At 44.9% G+C, this 21553-nt stretch overlaps 1 protein-coding gene across 1 annotated transcript in view; it reads right to left on the reverse strand.

Moving 5' to 3' along the window:
• Window positions 1–20196, reverse strand: part of VASH2 (vasohibin 2) — an 82841-nt gene extending 62645 nt beyond the window's left edge. The window contains exons 1-2 of the mRNA XM_073671967.1: window positions 20046–20196; window positions 902–1372 (exon numbers count right to left, since the gene is read on the reverse strand). Coding sequence (XP_073528068.1) covers window positions 902–1240 — 339 coding nt within the window. The 5' untranslated portion in view covers window positions 1241–1372; window positions 20046–20196. The remainder of the gene's footprint in view (window positions 1–901; window positions 1373–20045) is intronic.
• Window positions 20197–21553: the final 1357 nt, after the last annotated feature.

The following is a 21553-nucleotide window of genomic DNA, read 5'->3' on the forward strand; positions in this document are numbered from 1 at the left end:
GATGTCACACTGTAGAGGGATCATTCTTATTCTCATTTGCACATGCAAACACGAGAAGCAATGGGATGAAACTGAAAGGGAGAAGATATAGATTAGATATTAGAAAAAACTTTTTGACAGTGAGGGTGATCAATGAGTGGAACAGGCTTCCATGAGAGGTGGCGAGTTCTCCTTCAATGGAAGTCTTCAAACAGAGGCTGGACAGACATCTGTCTGAGATGGTTTAGTGAATCCTGTATTGAGCAGATGGTTGGACACGATGGCCCTGGAGGTCCCTTCCAACTCAAACATTCTAGGATTCTATGAAATTGGTGAGTTCTGCAAACATTAATCTTAGGAGACTCTGGCTCAACCCTCCAAAAGCTGCTCTTTTAGGCTAAGTTCACACCATGCTTTTGCCATACAGTTGAGACTCTGTTTACAACCCCTGATGTACATCTCCGACAGAAATGTGTCTCGACAGGGTAGGTGATAACTTACTGATCACTGGGGGGTCCCACCACTTATTTCCCCATAATTCCTAGAAAGGAGCTCTGGACTGCCCCATTAGAATGAAGGCATAAATATGCAAACACGTCACAGCATCATTTATTGTCTACAGGACTTTGGGGATAGCGCTCGCGTTGACAATAAATGAAGCGGTGGCACTTCTGAGCCCTGGTCTCAAGAGAGGTGATGGTCCCAGCAGGCAGACCATTCCTGTGGACGGATGATAACTTGGTAAGTTGAGACACCCCTTTAAGAAAGAAAAATATTCAAAATGATTTCCTAGAATCACAACGAATCTCTCTAAATATGAAGCGAACCATGTAAAGACATTCGGGCAAATTTGCCATTGGAAAACTCCTGGAAAGTTGCGCGATGGCCACTTTGGAAATACGCAAAAGTCAAAGCACCTCACCTTGGGAAGCAGAGTTGCATTTCGGATCCTATCCACCATATCCTTCCCTTCAGGGTGGACTTTTGCGACGTGAGTCCACATTCGTTCCCAGGTCTGACTGTCAATGGGGAACCCGCTCTTATTGACGTAGAAGAGCGCCCCCACCTCTTTGTCCTCTTCTTCCGAGTAGCCCCCCGAGCTATTCCCAGAGGCGCTGGCTGGGGCTGGTGTAAGAGAAGAGGCCAGGGGACGGTCATGCAGGCTCCGAGAACGGATGGGCTTACTAGTCTTTGTCCCCACATTCTGGTGTTGGCAATGCTTACTGTGAGCCCGGAGGAAGGTGGAACTAGAGCCCGTCATGGTGAGAGAACGGTCCAGTCACCAAGGGTGGAAGGATTAAAATATCCCGGGGAGTATAATGTCCATTTCTAATTTCTAGAACTTATCCACAACACATGAGGAAGGCACAGACAACAGTCACATCCGGGAGACCTACAAAAACAGTAAAAAAAACAGTGTATATATAATTTATATATTTATAAATCATATTATATATCCTATTATTTTATCAATTAAATGACTTTGTAATAGTTTCCTGTAGGGTAAATGTACTAATCACTGGTTTTAGAGAAGCCAATAAGACCACTATTACATCTTTCCCAGACTCGTGAATTATGTATTTGCAAATCCGATTCATTCTCCAAGTTTTAAAAGAAATGTATTAAAAATATGTACACTACCGTTCAAAAGTTTGGGATCATTTAGAAATTTCATTATTTTTGAAAGAAAGCACATTTTTTTTCAATGAAGCTAACATTAAATGAATCAGAAATACACTCTAAACATTGTTAATGTGGTAAATGACTATTCTAGCTGCAAACGTCTTGTTTTTATTGCAATATCTACATAGGTGTATAGAGGCCCATTTCCAGCAACCACCACTCCAGTGTTTTAATGGTACATTGTGTTTGCTAACTGTGTAAGAAGGCTAATGGATGTTTAGAAAACCCTAGAAAACCCTTGCACAAGTATGTTAGCCCAGATGAAAACGGTTTGGCTGATTTGAGAAGCTATAACATTGACCTTCCTTTGAGCTAGTTGAGAATCTGGAGCATTACATTTGTTTGTTCTATGAAACTCTCAAAATGGCCATAAAAAAGAGAACTTTCATGTGAAACTCGACAGTCTATTCTTGTTCTTAGAAATGAAAGCTATTCCATGCGAGAAATTGCCAAGAAACTGAAGATTTCCTACAACGGTGTGTACTACTCCCTTCAGAGGAGAGCACAAACAGGCTCTAACCAGAGTAGAAAGAGAAGTGGGAGGCCCCGCTGCACAACTGAGCAACAAGACAAGTACATTAGAGTCTCTAGTTTGAGAAATCGACACCTCACAGCTCCTCAACTGGCAGCTTCATTAAATAGTACACGCAAAACGCCAGTGTCAATGTCTACAGTGAAGAGGCGACTCCGGGATGCTGGCCTTCAGGGCAAAGTGGCAAACAAAAAGCCATATCTGAGACAGGCTAATAAAAGGAAAAGATTAATATGGGCAAAAGAACACAGACATTGGACAGAAGAAGACTGGAAAAAAGTTTTATGGACAGATGAATCAAAGTTTGAGGTGTTTGGATCACACAGAAGAACATTTGTGAGATGCAGAACAACTGAAAAGATGCTGGAAGAGTGCCTGATGCCATCTGTCAAGCATGGTGGAGATAATGTGATGGTGTGGGGTTGCTTCGGTGCTGGTAAAGTGGGAGATTTGTACAAGGTAAATGGGATTTTGAATAAGGAAGACTATCACTTCATTTTGCAATGCCATGCCATACCCTGTGGACAGCGCTTGATTGGAGCCAATTTCATCCTACAACAGGACAATGACCCAAAGCACACCTCCAAATTATGCCTGAACTATTTAGGGAAGAAGCAGGCGGCTGGTATTCTATCTGTAATGGAGTGGCCAGCGCAGTCACCAGATCTCAACCCCATTGAGCTGTTGTGGGAGCAGCTTGACCGTATGCTACGCAAAAAGTGCCCATCAAGCCAATCCAACTTGTGGGAGGGGCTTCAGGAAGCATGGGGGGAAATTTCTCAAGATTACCTCAGAAATTAATAGCTAGAAGCCAAAGGTCTGCAATGCTGGAATTGCTGCAAAGGAGCATTCGGTGACGAAGGCAAAGCTTGAAGGAGAAAATTATTTTTTCTAATAAAAATCATTATTTCTAACCTTGTAAATGTCTGGAATATATTTTCTAATCATTTTGCAACTCATTTGATAAATAAAAGTCGAAAACACAAAATTGTCTGGGTGACCCCAAACTTTTGAACGGTAGTGTATATATATTTCAAATAATAATAATAATAATAATAATAATAAAAAGTAAAGCATACTTGTCATTTTAAGTTAATTCAATATTTCTGGGTATTATACAACTTGCATTTTTCACCAGTTTCCCCCTCTGCAGGCTATATTTCTAATTGTCAGTTGTCTCTAAGCTAGTGGGTGGTGACTAACTGCTATGATGTCTCCCATACACAGCACAGCACAAGGAGAGGGGATTCCTGTTCTCTTATCTCTAGTAGGTGGAGACTAACTGCTATAATGTCTCCCATACAAAGCACAGCACACGGAGAGGGGATTCCTGCTCTCCTATCTCTATGTAGCACAAGCAGGAGCAGTATCGAGAACATTATACAGCAGTACTAAGCATTGTAGCTGTGAATCCAGCAGTGAAGCGAGATAAACACATACTAGAAAGCAGCAGAGCCTGTGTGTTTCTCTTCCCCTCTCTTTCAGTCTTCCTTCTCCCAAATGCATAGACCTTAGAAGGCAGCAGTAACCTGATCCCTCAGTGAGCTGACAGTCTATGTTGCTTTATCCCAAACATATCTGAGCTGTTTTTCAGAGTGAATGATAAGATTGGGAGGCAGGAGGAGGAGAGGAAATAGCTCATAAGAAGCATATTTCTCTGATTGTCTTTAACATCCAGTGATTTGGGGTTTATATAAAAGGCGTTTTTATACTCTTTTTCTTGTCCTGCATTTGTGTCCATTTGATTTTTTTTGATAGGAAAACGCTCATTATCTGTATCTGTCTGACCCTTGCTCAGTGACTATTCTGATCTCAAGAAATATCAGAATTGTCAATAATTCTGAAAATAATTTTTACATCTATGGCAAATTTAACAAATGCAGATAAAGAAACAGGGCCTTATAGCTCCATAGAAAGATGATGAAGTTATAACCCTTGTGTATCAGCAAACCCCCAATATACTATATAGCTATTACCCAAACCAGTCCTATCAAAGCAGTTGTCCGGCATTAGAAAACAGATCTGCTTTTTACATTTCCAGAACAGCGCCTCCTCTGTCCATGGACAGTGTCTGGTATTGCAGCTATTTAAATTAGTGAAGAACCAGACACAGTCTGTGGCACTATTTTTTGCTATTTTTTATAGTCTTGAACCATCCCTTTAAAAATATGTCTGTATGGCATCAAAACCTGTCAGTACATTGTGACAATGCCTCTGCTTTCACCATCGCTCTCGGATTTTCTTAATGCACCTGAAGATTAACGATGGGGATTTTGCAATATTCTCCTGCCTGGATGGATTTCTCCTACCAATAGAGTAATTTATGTTGGAGTGCCCCTTAAAATTTAGGAATATTATATTAGTTGGAATTTAACAATTACAGTATTTCAGATTGTAGCAACTTTATGGAAAAAAAAATAAAATAAATGCAGGGTCACAGACTACACCAAGAAAGGAAATCACTTCTTGTAGCAAATGTAGCAAACCAAGAAGAAAAGAATTTCAAGGCAATGGCTGTAACTAAATAAGACAGAAGACTACAGTATTCCAAAAATAAGACCATTGTTACTGAAATAGGAAGACTGCTATTAACCCCGTGCCTCCTGGGGCAGCTATTCATACACATAAGAGAAAGACCTATGCTGGAAAAATAGTCCTTGCATCTAAATAATCACCAAATAAATGTACTCACACAAACGCTGTCTAATCCCATAAACTTCTAAACTTTCATTAATATAAAATAGCTACTTCCTTAGGTCTAATGTACTGTCAGCTACCGGTAACACCTTCTATACAGTGCACAAATAATCCCACCAAATACACTGTGGACAAATAATACAACCATCTAAATACTGGCTGAAAATAATACCACCATATAAACTATGGGCACATAAGACCATAATATACACAAATAATGCCGTCATTTATATAGTCCACAAATAATACCACCATCTATACTGCACGCACATAATACTAAAGTATATTCCATGCACAAATAATACCACGATATGCCGAAATAATATAATCATCTAAATTGTACACAAAAAACACCACCATTTTGATAAATAATACTGCAATATATGCTATATCTAAATATATACTGTATAAAAATAATATCACCAAATATACTGTGCACAAATAATAGCACCATCTTTACTGCATACAAATAATATCACCATATAAACCAAGCATACATAATACCACCGTATGCAGAAATAATGCCACCACCTATGTAGTCCACATCTTTACTGTATGCACACATTACTCCTATTTATTCCATGTGCAAAGAATACCACCATGTGCCTAAAAAATTACAACTGTACTGTTTACAAATAATACAACCATCTATACCAGACACAAATAATGCCACAATCTACACTGCATGCAAATAATACCATCATCTATACAGTCCAAAAATAATACCACCATCTACACTGTATGCAAATAATACCATCATCTATACTCGGTACAAGAAACGCCACCATCTATACAGTCCAAAAATAATACCACAAACTATACTGCAAGGACATAATACCGTCATATACACAATCTGTAAATAATATCTTATATACAAATGATACCACTGTATGCACAAATAATACCATCATCTATATTGTCTACAAATAATGCCACCATCTATTACAGTTCAAAAATTATACCACCATCTATCTAGTCCACATCTTTACTGTATGCACACATTACTCCTATTTATTCCATCCGCAAACAATACCACAATGTGCCCAAATAATTACAACTATACTGCTTACAAATACAACCATCTATGCAACACACAAACAATGCCACTATCTATACGGCATGCAAATAATACCATCATCTATACAGTCCAAAAATAATACCATCATCTACATTGCCTACAAATAATGCAACCATCTATTACAGTCCAAAAATTATGCCACAATCTATACTGCATGTAAATAAAACCACCATATCTAGTACCATGCACAAATAATACCACCGTATGTACTGAGCACACATAATACCAATAATGCTACTATCTACACTGTGTGCAAATGACACCATCTTATCCATAAATAATGCTGCAATATAAATTGTATGCTATACACAAAGAATAACTCCATATATACTGTACACAAATAATACTACCATATAAGCTGTGCAAAAATAATACCACTATCTATACTTTGCAGAAATAATTGTAAAGCGCTGCGGAATATGTTGGCGCTATATAAATAAAAAGATTATTATTATCCATACTATACATAAATAATACAACCCTATACATGTACAGAAATACATCCTATAGTGCCCACAGTGTGCACATAGAGCCTACATATTAGTGCCATGGAGTAGAGGTAGATAAATAACTGTGGACGGTAGGGACCAGTTTTACCGCCCCGGAGTCTGTTTGATTCTATTTAGTGGCCCAGTAATAAGAAATCTCATGGACATTAATAGACAGCAATCGAAAAATATGAGTACTGGAAGCAACTGACTACTGGGCTACTTCAGGTAGTGAACATTCGACAGTGCGCAAAGAAAGAGAATTTATAGATCTTTAGAAGAGAACGGCTCTTCCCAGCCACAATGTATATTTTCTGAGGCTCAGCGGATTTGTTGCGAATCTGCTAGTTTGCACTTCCACAAGGATTAACCCCACTGTCATTTAATGGGGCTAATCCTTTACTGTTCTTAACCGCTATAGATCCTCCCGGATTGGCGCCTCTCCTGCGATGTCTCCCGAAAATAATCTCTGATAGAAGAATGAAGGCAGCAGCTGATTGGCTGAAGCAGTCACTGGTAGACAAGTATGTGGTTTTATATTTTATGTAGGGGGACTATAGTGAGTAAGAAGGGGTTAGTCCAGTAGTGGACAACTCCTTTAAAGCTCAATATTTCTGTCACAGAGTATCTAGGGACTGGGCGCCTACCCAATCCCTAGAACTAAGGGTGCCCTTTTTTATCCCTGTCCCCCAGGTTACTCCTGAAGGTGGAGACGCCGTGTTCTCGTGCCTTGCTATGTTCCTATATCAACCCTTATCTGTCCCCTCACCACGCAGGGAGGTGGGAGGCCATCGTGTAAAGGATTATACTAACCAGACAAACAAGGGAATATGGACAGGGATAATTGAAAATAACAACCATACAAAATATCACCAAACAGAGTGAGGCACAGGGGAATTAAATGAATGAGAAACCAAATAGGAGAGGATGAGGATGTACACACAACCAAACTCCAAGTAACAATCTACTGAACAAATCTCCAAACTTCTACTCCAAACACGAACTTCCCCTCCAACTCCTAACCAGTCAGTAAGAACTAACACTGGCAATTTCTAAGTGCCAGTGGCGACCATATATAGCAGATGGCCAACATTGAACAGCTGAGACAATCCAGGGAGGAAAGCTCCAGGAGGTTCAATTGAACAGATTAACCCTTGCACTGCCAACAAGGAAAAAAACTGCACTGTATAATAAGATGGAGAGGAAGTTTTAACGATTGCAGGAATTCGTAAAACCAGACGTACCTATCTTCTGACCCCTCTCTGTTGCGGTATCCCATGACACTTTCAGTTACATAGTTACAAATCCCCTGCATTGACCTATAAATGCTTGCTAAAATTCTGACAGCAAAAGTAACCACTAGGGGGAGCTTAAGAGCCTACTGCATACACTGCATGTTTATTTTATCTGCAGTCATTTAACCCTTTATCTATGCAGGGGATTTGGAACTCAGCATCAAAACTAAAGCTCCAGCCACAACAAAAATATATCAGGAAATAATAAAAGCTTTATTTCTACCTTCAACACGCTGAGCTGCGAAGGTGACCAACACCATGGCCCATAGATCGCACAAGCATAGAGGTGGTCTCATCGCTAGTAAAATCTTTTCTCTCATTGCTTTCTGAGCAGAAATGCAGCAGGATAATTGACTACTGGCCCAGAAAACTATAGAAAATCATGCAGAGTAATATTCAATATAATTAATCCAAAAGGCCACTGATATTTTCCATCTTCACCCTATGATTTCCAGTAATTGGCCGTATATTATCACGCCTCATTTCAATTTTAACCTTTACAAGATGGCCGCAGCACACCGAATCACACGGCAGGGAGAGCGAAACGCGTCTCACAGTCTGTACTGATATGATTCAATAAATCTGCTCCAGCAGCTGTGCACGGACTGTGGTGACTGCAAACCCGAAACCAGAAGGAAAACAAACCTAAACTGCCCATGGGAATTACCTATGGTGGGTCATTTAAAGGGGGATTGTATCTTAATAATATATCACCTACACAAATTAATGTATAATTGCTGGGGGTCGATCGTGAGAATGTCGGTCCCAAACTCCCCTGTGTGGATGGAGCAGTAGGGAGCATGTGCGAACATCAATCCGCTTCTACGAGACCGATGGGGACAGTGAAGTGAACAGTGGTCACACTTGTGCACTAACACTCCACCTACAATGGGAACCACTGTTTTGGAGACTGATGGGGGTCCCAAGAGGCTGGGCTCCAAGCGATCACTCATTTATCATCTGTCCTGTGAATAGAGAATAGATCTATTTTGTGGATTACCCCTTGAAAAGGAACCTGTCACTAGTGTCATGCTGCCCGAAACACGACGGAATCAATCAGAGCTTAGCTGCGTGATTGCAGCCTGGTATGTTTTAGAGAAACAACAATTTGTTCCAAATGATTGACAGGTCTCCCTATACACACGTGGAAAAGAATTGGAAGAGACCTGTCAATCAACTGGAACAGGGACGGGAAGAAGCCGGCCAGAAGTCATTGGACTAGTGAGGTCTCTCCCTATAGTTCCTGTAAAATGTACGCGGCTGCAATAATGCAGGAATTGTAGACTCTGAACCAGCTGTCAGGTTCCCTTTAAATAGCATTTCCCCAATGTGACATTGTCATCAGGATCTCTCTGTACTGCTATGGGTGTGACGCTATAATACCGTCCCCCGGGGCTCACCTCTACAGTCTACAGATGCAGCCAACATAATATCATTGAGGGAAGCCCCGTGGAGTCTGATTCCCCACAGAGCGCTGTCTGCTATTTTAGGAACCTATTCCCATAATTACAAGATATTAGGTAATAAATTAAATTGCTAAGTTCACCCAGAAGATAATAAGAAATGGACCCAAGATATACTGCATGAATAGTATATAAGCGATCAATACGATTCTCATAAATATGTGGAAAAAGAAGAGGTAGGGGCATGTGATACCGTAAAGTGATGATATACTTGACTTTTTTCGGACCCTCCAATAGAGTATATATAGCATAGCACCACGCATGCTGTGCCTCCACTCCATACATATGGGTGCGGTTTCCAATAATTGATGGGGGATACAGGAAATCAGACTCCCTCTGGTCTAGTGATGTTTGAGAACCTTTTTATGTGCACACAGCGTCTTTTGTAGACAGATTCTGTTCGGAATCAACCTGAAGAAGCAATGCAAAACCGCTGCAAAAAATGGACATAATGCACAGCAATGTCATCACCATATTACAACCGTGCGCCGTCTTATGTCGCTTCAGGGTTCGATTAAAAGAAGTAACGTTCATTCTTTGTGCAGCTTCCGCTGGGGGCCGCCAGCTGTATAGAGTGAAAGCTGCAGCGAGAACGACGGTGTGGCAGCCTCCGGAAAATGACCGGCAGCATTATCCCGAAGTGGTTTCGCCCAGGGAAAATTGGCAGCCACACCGGAGTATAAATAATGCCAGGAGATGTGGGCACACATCCTAAGGGGGTTTTCCAGGGACTGGGACTAGATTATTTTTTTATGAGATCAATTACACAGGATGCAAAAGAATCATTGGTGAAAAACACCCTAGGGCACCCACCCATACCAAAAATGAGGGTCTCTAAGTCCAGACAGCCAGACAATCTCAGAACAAATGAGCACAACTGAAAAAGTTATCACATTCCAGACTGGATTCCGGAAACCAGCAGAATAGTGAGTGCAGCTCTGAAGTATAATACAAGATGTGACTCAGGATAAGTAATGTAATGTATCTACACAGTGACTGCACCAGCAGAATAGTGAGTGCAGCTCTGATCAGCTGGTGGCTGCAGATCCTGCTGTGTGCTCCAGCTCTCCTGAGAACCAACACCTCTCCACCTGGGGATCTGCTCTCTCTCCTACCCAGGGAGGGAGTGGGTTTCCTGGGATGAGTGATGGAGCCAAGTCCCAGGCTTCTGCTTCCCGAACCAGGCCGGCGGGGGGCAGGAGAAACCAGCAACCGGCCTGCACATCGGAGGACTTGGGGGTGAGACGCTCCGCCAGGAGTCGCAGCAATGTGGCTCCTACTCCCCCCGGGACTGTGGAGACTCAGAGAAGCCGCAAGGCTTCCAGCATGGAGGTAAAGCCTGACAGTGTGCATGATGGCGCTCCTTCTGGAGGAAAGCTGAGTGCGCACGGAGGTGAGGCCGACCTCACTGAGGAAGGTTGGGGGCTGCGTCCACCTATGCCTCCCGGGTCATGATCCACCTCCGTGAGTATGAAGATGCAAGTAAGCTGGTCAGGAGGCTTCAGGAGGAGCAGCGCTGCACAAGAGCTAAAGCTGCAGGTGCCTCCAAATCAAGAAAGGCTAAGCTCCAGGCGGAGGTAAAGAGGCTGACCAGTGAGATCCATCTGCTGGAACTAAGAAAAGCTACCATCAGGGAGCAGAGTGGTCCTTTTAAGGAAAAACTAGTTAATGAAGACCGCTTCAGAGAAATGGCTGATACCAGAGAGCAAAGGCAGATGGGGCTGCAGTCTGAGAGCCAGGTGGATGATGAGAGTGATGATGACCAGCAGAAAGCCCCACCTGGCAGCCTGCAAAGTCACCCGCAGGCCACGTGCAGCGAGCTCCCTGCAGGTCAGTCGACAATGACATCCGGTTGCAGTTCTGCCGGCTCTGGCGAGGACAGTGACAGCAGCGGCCAGGGAGGGGCGCTAATGGCAGAGATAAAGCTCCTGGAGTCCCCAGTGTGCCTCCAAAACTTCCATCTTGGTGACGATCTACCAGAAGAGGCACCTGGGGGCCAGAAAAAGGCTAAGAAGACCAAGCCAAAACTGCAGGAAGCGGTAAGCTATGTATGTATATGCCCCCCTCCCTGTACCCCCTGCCTCCGCGCCTCTGAATGCTGTTGCCACTGATCACTTAGTTGAGGAGCGGCGGCAGTGTGAGAGGGCCGTCGGGGCTGAGCATTCCAGTCCTCCTACCAAAGTGCTATTCTGTGTTGGTGCCGTGGGTCAGGAAGATCCTGATGCTAAAGATCAGCGGTGCCTCACAACAGCTAAAGATCAGCAGCACATAGCCACAAATGCAAAACAGCGGAAATTACCGACTGATGATGTGGAGGGCACACATAAGACCAGGGGTGATGTCGCCTCCAGTTCTATGGAGGTGACTGAGCCCCTTGTGCCTGATGATGCTGAGGTCAAAATGTCATCCACCATTGTTACTGGTCCAGCAGGAATGAATGTGGTGGTGGGTGTGAATGAGGCCAATTCATTGTCTAGTGGTGTGGATGCTGGTTTGGTGGAGGGTGAGATGAAGGTGGGTAATGGTGATGCTGTTGGGGCTGTTGTAGTCACTGGTCCAGTTTCCCCCCCCGGTGGTGGCAACGGCTGTCTAAAGTTATGCCAGTGTCACCGCCGGGGCAAATAGGGCATCCTCCTCCTCCTCGTCTCCGGGCTTTGGGGACGGCATGTTGCAATGGCGCATTCTGGAGGCTCTAAAGAAGGGGGACAGATCACTAATGGTAGAGGGTCGAGAGGTTGATCTATCCTTCTGGATAGAGAGGCATGGCCTCGGGACCTTCCGAGAGCAAAAAGGGGGGGATACAGTGTGGTCCCTCCCAACAGCCGAGCCAGGCAGTGTGCGTAGGAATGTGGTCCGTCTTCGGTGGAGGGGTAGTGATGCATGTCCACCAAGGTCTAAAGTTGTGGAGCTCCTGCTGAGGATGAGCTTCAAGACGATTGACATCTATGCCTTGATACATCCCTATTCCACGCCTGAGTTTGATGTCAGTTTTGTTCGGCCGGAAGGGCTTGAGCTCTTCTGGACGAATTATGAGTTGGCAAAAAATGAGCCCGGCTGGCAAGACTTTGCCGTTCAGGCAGTGTCTCGCCAAAACCAGATCAAGAAAGTGACCGTGATGACTCGTAACGAGTTGCTTTCTTGTTATGACATCATGACGTGGCTTGGTCGGTATGGAGAGGTGGTGGAGATGTCAAAAAAAAAAACGCGACGAGTTTGGTATCTGGTCAGGGGCCTGGACGTTTATGGTAAAACGTAAGCGTTCAGATGGTACGGTTGCCCACATTCCATCATCTGCCTGCCTGGGTAGGGATCATATCCTGGTCTTCTACCAGGGGCAATCGAAGCTCTGTCACAGGTGCGGCGACCCCACACACTTCAGTGCAAACTGTACTGTGCAGAAATGTGTGTTGTGTGGGGGTGTAGGCCATCTTGCTGCCTCTTGTGTGGAGATTAGGTGGCACACATCCTAAGGGGGTTTTCCAGGGACTGGGACTAGATTATTTTTTTTATGAGATCAATTACACAGGATGCAAAAGAATCATATGGATGAGGATAATAAGCGGTGGCTAGAGAACAAGCGTAAGCTCGGCACCAAAAAACATTTTCTCCCGCTCTGACCAAGGTACCTAAGGAAGGTAAAACTGACTCCCCTCTGGTTGGTCTTTCTAACCGGTTCCAAGCCCTTGATAACATCTCTTCCTCTGAAGAGGAGGCTGAAGGTGAGGTTCCGGCTTCGGCGGAGCTTACAGGGGGCGCCGAGTCTCCTTCTCCTGGGGATGGACACCTCTGTGTCATTAAAGAGGGGGAAGGATTCCTCGTCTGAAGCAGAGGATAAGAGGAGTGAGAAGAACAAAGCCATCTAACTCAATCACCAATGATGGCGGTACCCACTCCGTTGACGCTGGCGTCCATTAATGTCGCCAGCATTAAGTCAAATATGGCTAGATTTGCGGCCTTTGATTTTCTCAGCCGGGTTGAAGCTGACATTTTCTTTTTGCAAGAGACCAGGCTGCCAAATATGGCAGAGGTGTTTATAGCTAAGAGGGAGTGGCGACTTGGGCCCTCCTATTGGTCTCTTGCGGCCGAGCCGTATAGCGGAGTGGCGGTCCTTTTTACCGCAGCGGTAGAATGCCGACGGGTTATTGAGTTAGAAATGGGGAGGTGCCTGATTTTAGATGTCCTCATGAAGGGACAGGAGCTAAGGCTCATTAACATTTATGGTCCCCAATCTAAGTGGGACCGGAAGTGTCTCTTTGCGAGGATCAAGCCCTACCTTTTTACGAGTCGGCAGGTCGTCTTTGGAGGGGACTTCAACACTGTCACGAGGCCCCAGGATAGAGGAGGTTCCAGAGACAAGCTGACTTATGATAGAGTCGCCCTTAATAGTATAGCTAGTGAAGCTCGCCTGGTGGATGTCCACATCCGGCACACCCCAGGCCACGAGGGGTTCACCTATCATAGAGGTAACTGTAGGTCCAGGATAGACAGGTTTTATTTAAAGGAGGAAGCCGTCTCTTCAGCAGTATCTGTTGTTGAGGTGGAGTTCTCCGATCACTGTTTGATTTTGTTTTCCCTGAATGTTACAGAGACCCCCCGGATGGGAAGAGGCTTTTGGAGGCTCAATTTGTCTCTCTTGGAAGAAGCGGAGATAAGACAGTCCTTTGAGTATTTTCTTCAGAGCCAGGTACTCTTACTGGATCTTTGTAGTAGTAAGTTAGAGTGGTGGGAGATGTTTAAGAAAAGGGTGGCGAGATTCTTCCGCCAGCTCTCGAGCCTCAGGAGCCCGGACAGGTATTGCCTGTATCAGGGCCTGAGGAGGAAACTCGAGCATCTTGTCTCAACTGGAGGTAGCCGCGAGGAGATCTCCAGAGTGAAATCTTTGCTAATGAGGTGTCAGTATGATAGACACGCATCTTTGGTTTTTGAGAGGGATTACGGGAAGTACCGCTCGCCCGACCCTTACAGAAACTGCAAGATGTCAGTGAATAGTAAAGTTGTTACAGGACTGGTTGACACTGCGGGGTCCCTGAAAAGATCCAGATCAGGGATCCTGGAGGTCGTCAGATCCTTCTACTCGCACCTCTTGGGGAAGAGGGATCTGGATTGGGATGAGATGTTGGCTTTTCTGGCTGAAGCCGTCCCCGAACCAGGGGTAGATCCCTCTCTTGGTGTTTTGACAGAGATGATCAGGGAAGAGGAAGTTAAGTTGGCGATTGAAGGGCTTGCCCTAAAGAAATCTCCCGGTCCAGATGGCTTAACATCTGAATTCTATAAGACCTTTAAGGACGCCTTGGTTCCCCTCTTGACTGAGGTATTCAATGAGTGTCTTTCCTCGGGCACTCTGCCAAAGTCAATGAGGAGGTCTGCCCTGATCATCTTGTCAAAGGGTAAGGACCCATCTTGCATTGAGAATTGGCGTCCCATAGCGCTTCTCAATGCAGACAGGAAGGTTTTGACAAAGGTGCTGTTTAATCGGCTGGTGAAATTTGCACCCCAGCTCCTTTCGGGGGCCCAGCATTGCTCTGTTCCGGGCCGCAGTACAATTAGTGCTGTACTCTGTGTCCGAGAGGCGGTGGAGCAGGGTAGGGCTGGTCACTGGAAGGGGTACATGCTGTCATTGGACCAGGCAAAAGCGTTTGATCGGGTTAATCATGAGTACCTCTGGTCTGTCCTTCTGAGGTATGGCCTGCCGAGGGGGTTCGTTGATTGGCTTAAGACCTTGTACGCTGGGGCAGAGTTTCCCGCTTGTGAACGGTTGGATTGGCAGCTCTTTTGAGGTTGGGTGTGGTGTTCGCCAGGGTTGTCTCTTGAGCCCACTACTGTACGTGTTTGCGATTGACCCACTTCTTAGGAGGGTGGAGCGTGGACCGTTGGCTGGGATCGGGATGGACCGGGCAGCACCGGAAGCCACTCTGAGAGTGCTGGCGTATGCCGATGACGTCACCGTTTTTGCTTCCTCTGATGGGGAGGCAGAATGGCTGATGTCAGAGGTAAATCGCTACTCTGAGGCATCCAGGTCTAAGATCAATCGGGATAAGTGTGAGAGTCTCTGGCTGGGAGGAGGAGATCCTGGTTTTGATCTCCCGGACACCCTTCCAGAACCCAAAGTCTCTGCAAAAGTTCTTGGCATCGAATTTGGCCAGGGGGATTACCCCAAACAAAATTGGGACAGCAGGCTAGAGATCGCCACTCAGAAGGTGAACCAATGGAAGGGTTGGTCTTTGACCCTAAGGGAAAGGGTAAACCTGATCAAAACTTACCTGCTCCCTTTGCTGATCTATCTGGGCAGTGTGTGCATGTTGCCGGAGCCTCTCTGGACTCGGGTCTACAGTTTGTTCTTCCAACTGTTATGGGGGAATAGACTGAACCTGGTCAAGAGGGAGGTTACTTACCGTACGAGGAGACTAGGAGGGTTGGGTATGGTCAACCCTGTGGTATTCCTTGTGAATACCTTCATTAAGATCAATATTGCAGACCTCTGGAAAGAGAGGGCTCCTCCGTGGGTATTCTCCTGTAAGGGATGGTTTCAGCCTTTCTTCCAGGAATGGGAGACAGGAGGGCAAGTGAAGGATCTCCGCACACCACATGGACATCTCCCGGCTTACGCTACCGTGGTTCTGAAGGTAATTCGCCGGTGAGGTCTGGGAATGTGGGAGGTCAGGACTCTGCCAAGGAAGCTCCTTGACAAAAGGGTTCTGTTGACCCATTTTCAGAGGCCTCTGGCGCTCAGGGATTGCCCAAGTCGGGATCTTGGGGTGGGTCTGCATCTTTTGAATTCTATCAGGATCCCCTCGAAGGTTTGGGACTTGGCTTGGCGCTGCTTCCATGGGAAACTGTGTGTGAGGGACAATCTGGAGTGTAGGAGCTCTGAGGACAGGAACTGTCCTCGGGAGCATTGTGGTACCATGCTTGAAAGCATGGACCACTTCCTGCTTCATTGTCCCTTTAACACAGAGGTGTACAACAGGGTGGGCGCCTCCATTGGCTGGCCCCGGCTGGCCGGTCTCTCTTATGCGGAATGGGCCTATGGAGCATTCGGGGACCTTGGTGGTCGGGACCGCTGCACCTTATTTCTAGTTAGCGCAGTGGTTAGGTATCACACGTGGAACGCACGGTGCTTAGTATCGACGCAGCGGAAAATCCTCCCAGTGGACGATGTGTTTAGGACCATACTCGGTGACCTGGTGAAGGTGCGTTCTCTGGAGTATGAGAGACTGGGTACACGGAGGGCTGCTCTCCTCTGGAGGGGCTTTTCTTTTAGTGTGCCCTAGTCTGGTCATCTCCTCTCCTGGTGGTGGGCTGCTGCTGACACCATAGATTTTAGTTTTGATCAGTAGACAGTGATGTAGGGCTGCAGGCAACGAACTTGGGCTTTGTCAGTTGTGGTTATTGTATTGTTTGTTATTGTATTGTTTGTTTCTGTATATATTGTATATATGGGTTTGGGTGTAGGTGTTAGGAAAAGGGGGGAGGTGGGTTCATCTTGTGGGACACTGATTTTTTGGGTGAAAAACTGGCACTGCCTGATCTGTCCTATGGACGTTGGATATAGACATGAGACGCAGGACCAGCTTTCAGGTCAGTGCCGGGGAGGGACTGGTGGGCTGGAGTGTGGGGGGTTTTGTTTTGTCTTGTATATATTTGTATAGTTAGTATTTATTTTATTTAAAAAAAAAAAAAAATGTATATATTAGTTTGTATATAATTTGTCGGTTATTGTTTATTATATTGTTATTATTTGTTTGGTAACCGGACCAGTTATTATTGTGTATATATTTATAATATGTGTGTGAGGAGAGGGAGCGGCTGGACCAGTTCATTACATTGTTTATTTTCTGGTTATTATTATTGTTATGTTTTTCATTTTTATAATAAAAGATCTACAGGATGTAACTCAGGATCAGCACAGGATAAGTAATGTAATGTATGTACACACTGACTGCACCAGCAAAATAGTGAGTGCAGCTCTGGACTATAATACAGGATGTAACTCAGGATCAGTAATGTATTGTATGTATACAGTGACTGCACCAGCAGAATAGTGAGTGCAGCTCTGGGGTATAATACAGGATGTAACTCAGGATCAGTAATGTAATGTATGTACACAGTGACTGCACCAGCAGAATAGTGAGTGCAGCTCTGGACTATAATACAGGATGTAACTCAGGATCAGTAATGTATTGTATGTATACAGTGACTGCACCAGCAGAATAGTGAGTGCAGCTCTGGGGTATAATACAGGATGTAACTCAGGATCAGTACAGGATAAGTAATGTAACGTATCCACACACTGACTGCACCAGCAAAATAGTGAGTGCAGCTCTGGACTATAATACAGGATGTAACTCAGGATCAGTACAGGATCAGTAATGTAAAGTATGTACACAGTGACTGCACCAGCAGAATAGTGAGTGCAGCTCTGGACTATAATACAGGATGTAACTCAGGATCAGTAATGTAATGTATGTATACAGTGACTGCACCAGCAGAATAGTGAGTGCAGCACTGGGGTATAATACAGGATGTAACTCAGGATCAGTACAGGATAAGTAATGTAACGTATGTACACACTGACTGCACCAGCAAAATAGTGAGTGCAGCTCTGCAGTATAATACAGGATGTAACTCAGGATCAGTACAGGATCAGTAATGTAAAGTATGTACACAGTGACTGCACCAGCAGAATAGTGAGTGCAGCTCTGGACTATAATACAGGATGTAACTCAGGATCAGTAATGTAATGTATGTATACAGAGACTGCACCAGCAGAATAGTGAGTGCAGCACTGGGGTATAATACAGGATGTAACTCAGGATCAGTACAGGATAAGTAATGTAACGTATGTACACACTGACTGCACCAGCAAAATAGTGAGTGCAGCTCTGGAGGCAGACATATATAATGTTCAACCTGTGCAGCTCCTCAGGAACATGATAAGTTATTGGAGAGCAAACGGATCCAAATACTGTTCATGTACAGGGGCCCACCTCTATAGTTGTATAGTTGTCCCCCCCCCCCCTTCTTTACCCGATACAGGATGTAACTCCAGATCAGTATAAGTAAGTATCCTAATTGTTATATTATAGTAAGGAGTATCGGAGGGTCGTGGGTTATCGTGTATAGTCAAAAGGCCTGATGGTCTGAGTCCAGACATGTTCTTTGTGGTTATCTTCTAAATTCTCATTGCCAGCAAGTCAACTGAAGTTTTCTAACCCAACTCACACATTATATATATATATATATATATATATATATATATATATATATATATATATATATATATATATATATATATATATATATATATATATATATATATACACATATATAATAACAGGCACAGCAATATACAGTGCTATCAGCCTAGTGTCCATATCTATGTCATCCTGCAGTCACTGGTTAATGGGATCCACATGTGTCACAGCAATACAATGAGTTGTAGCCTATTGGACACCACAGAGAAACCTGATCCGTTACACATATATGTGTAACACAACTCCGCTGCTATTCAGGGATTTCATTATGGCCGGATACAGTATCACAGCTGCAGCGGATTAACCCTCGATGCTGACTGTATGAAAATAATAACTGGCGATGTGGCACAATCCTGCACCTAACAAACATGGAGCCCATCCATAGCCCAATCCTTCATTAACGGCAATCTAACAACAAAGGGAAGTTATGGACCAGCACAGCTGATGCAGAACATCTTGTAAGGCAGAATTATCAATTATCCAACCGTTATAATAAAAATAAATAATATATACATGTGTACAAGTCAGGAACCAGCAAAATATCCGAGAGGCTGCCCACTTTGTGGGGCGCTCGGATCTACAGCTGTCCATCACTCTCCAGGTAGTAACTGATGGAGGGTCCGGCTGGTGAGACCCCGTACTATCTGTAATCTGATAATGCCAGGGATCCGCTGAATCATGGTGTCTCACCACTGTGCCATCTTGACAGTCAAAAAATATATTGTACTACAAGAGGGGTGTGTAACGTGTCATTGAATAGGGTGACACTGTATAACATGACAGGTCATAAAGGGGAGGGTGTCACATCGGAAAGAGTAAAATGAAGCCCCTTTTAATATTGCTTAACACTTAAGTGCTTATTTGCCCCCCATTAAAAAAGGGAAGAAGCCAACCAGGACCGAACCCTTGTTTTTAGGGATCCCATAAATCCCCAGTATGGCAGTCACTGGTCAACATGACAGCTAATGGAAGCGCATGGCACAGCTGGCAGTTTGCATTAACCACTGGATAGGTATATACTGTATATACTGTACGCTGCAACCCTATCATGGCACATGTGGGATTCCTCACCCACTTTTATTGAGGAAGGCTCATTGCTCAGCACTTATTTGGCTGGCACATGGCACCCAGGCATGTCAGAAAATAACATTGGCACTGACAGTCTAAATAAAAGGGCAGGGCAGCTTGGCAATGGACTGGGGAAACCATAACTGCGCACAGCACTTTATTGGCACCGAAATCAATGGGAATGAATAGTGATGCTGGGCTGTGAGCAAAATGTAACAATATGGACAATTCCTCTAAGAGCAAAAATCTGCATTGTGCGCTGGTGTAATCCCCTGTAGCTGTAGGCTGGTGCTGTGCGAGCGCTGACAGTGCAGCAGGGCAGTGTGCAGCCGCAGAGGAGCAGGACTGTGTGCAGCAGGGCAGTGTGCAGCCGCAGAGGAGCAGGACTGTGTGCAGCAGGGCAGTGTGCAGCCGCAGAGGAGCAGGACTGTGTGCAGCCGCAGAGGAGCAGGACTGCGGCAGCTCCACACCCGTCCCCGTGGACAGCCGCCCTGCAGCAGCCGCTTACCTGCAGTCAGCGCCTGTGGCTCCGGTTCCCCCGGGAGCAGCGGCCGCCGAGCCCCATCCTCCTCCCGCAGACTCTCGGCTCTCCAGCAGCGGACGTTACATTGTATCACTGTCACCCGGCAGCGACGATCTACAGCTCAGTGATTGGCCAGTGCAACAAAGAGGGGCGGGGTCAGAGCAGTATGATGAGCAGAGGGGCGGGGCTGGGATAAGACAGTGGAGATAGTCAGCAGGAGCAGATACGGTCAGGATACGGCTCCTGATACGCGCTCCGTGTGGCTCAGGGTTTTCATTCTATGATGGAGTTCCCCCAGATTAGACATATATGGCAGATCCAGGTACAAATCTCTGGGACCCCTTATCTTATTGGAGGAGCAGGGTCTCACGTTCTGCAAGCCCAGCAGCGTTCAGGATGAGAGCAATTACTAAAGAAGAAAAGGATGGGGCTTCATCCTGTGAGCAGGGGGTCCCAGCATCCCCCATCTACCACATATTAGGGGCGCCGGTGCATCATCATGGATGTCCTATGTAGGAGAAGCTGCTCCTATAGACACCAGACAGGAATCATGGGGGGGGGGGTTTCGTGCATTTCCTCAATTTCTTTAAGGCTGTGTGCCCATTATGTGTTTTTTAAGGGTTTCCGCAGCAGCAATTCCGCTGCAGAAACGCTTAAAAAACGCTTGGTAGAAGGTTTGCCATGTCCCCCAATGATAATCCGCATGTGCTGTGCACATGCTGCGGAAATTTCGCTGCGGATTATCATTGCGGAAAAATACGCAGCACTACCAATTATTTTGCGGAAGTGCAGTGTTTTCGCCGCCATTGACTTGCATTGGAACGCATGGAATCCTCTTTTTCTCCACAGTTACAGACATAGTTGCTGCTAAGAGGCCCAACCACCAAGAGCCCCCACATCCCTGCAGTGCACATGACATGAGCGTTATAACTGCATGGGGCTCATTTTTTTTGTCATAGTAATAACATTGTGACCCTTTTTATGTGTTATTATTGTGCTATGATTGTCCCTGTAGTATGACTAAATCAATCATACACATGTCCTGAACTGGTTTCTGGTGGTCATAGTGGAGCGGGGTCTCATGATTGTTTCACCCTTACTTCAGACTAATATAAAATTCCAAGAAACTGCAAAGAATAAGTATGTGTAACATTTTAAGGGGTTTTCCACCATCTATCGTCCATCTAGAAGCTGCAGGTCACAACCAGAGATCATGTGAAAACCTAGTGTACTCGTCATCAAATGGCTCTATGACTACTGGATGTGATGTCACTTCTGCTTTTTTACATATGTCTGAAACTATATACAGGGTGGTCCAAAAGTAGGTGGACAGAAAATAATATTTAATTTTGATTTATATATAAAATTATATTTACTAACACAAGCATAACATTGACAATTACATTTTATTCTGAACAATGATATAAAAGCCCTTAAAATTGATCACCGCAGGGGCTCAAACTGTTTTCCATTACAATTTGCACAGCTTTGGA

The sequence above is a fragment of the Phyllobates terribilis genome, unplaced genomic scaffold, assembly GCF_046119375.1.
Source record: "Phyllobates terribilis strain yellow unplaced genomic scaffold, ASM4611937v1 Scaffold_3__8_contigs__length_932513732, whole genome shotgun sequence".
NCBI lineage: Eukaryota > Metazoa > Chordata > Amphibia > Anura > Dendrobatidae > Phyllobates > Phyllobates terribilis.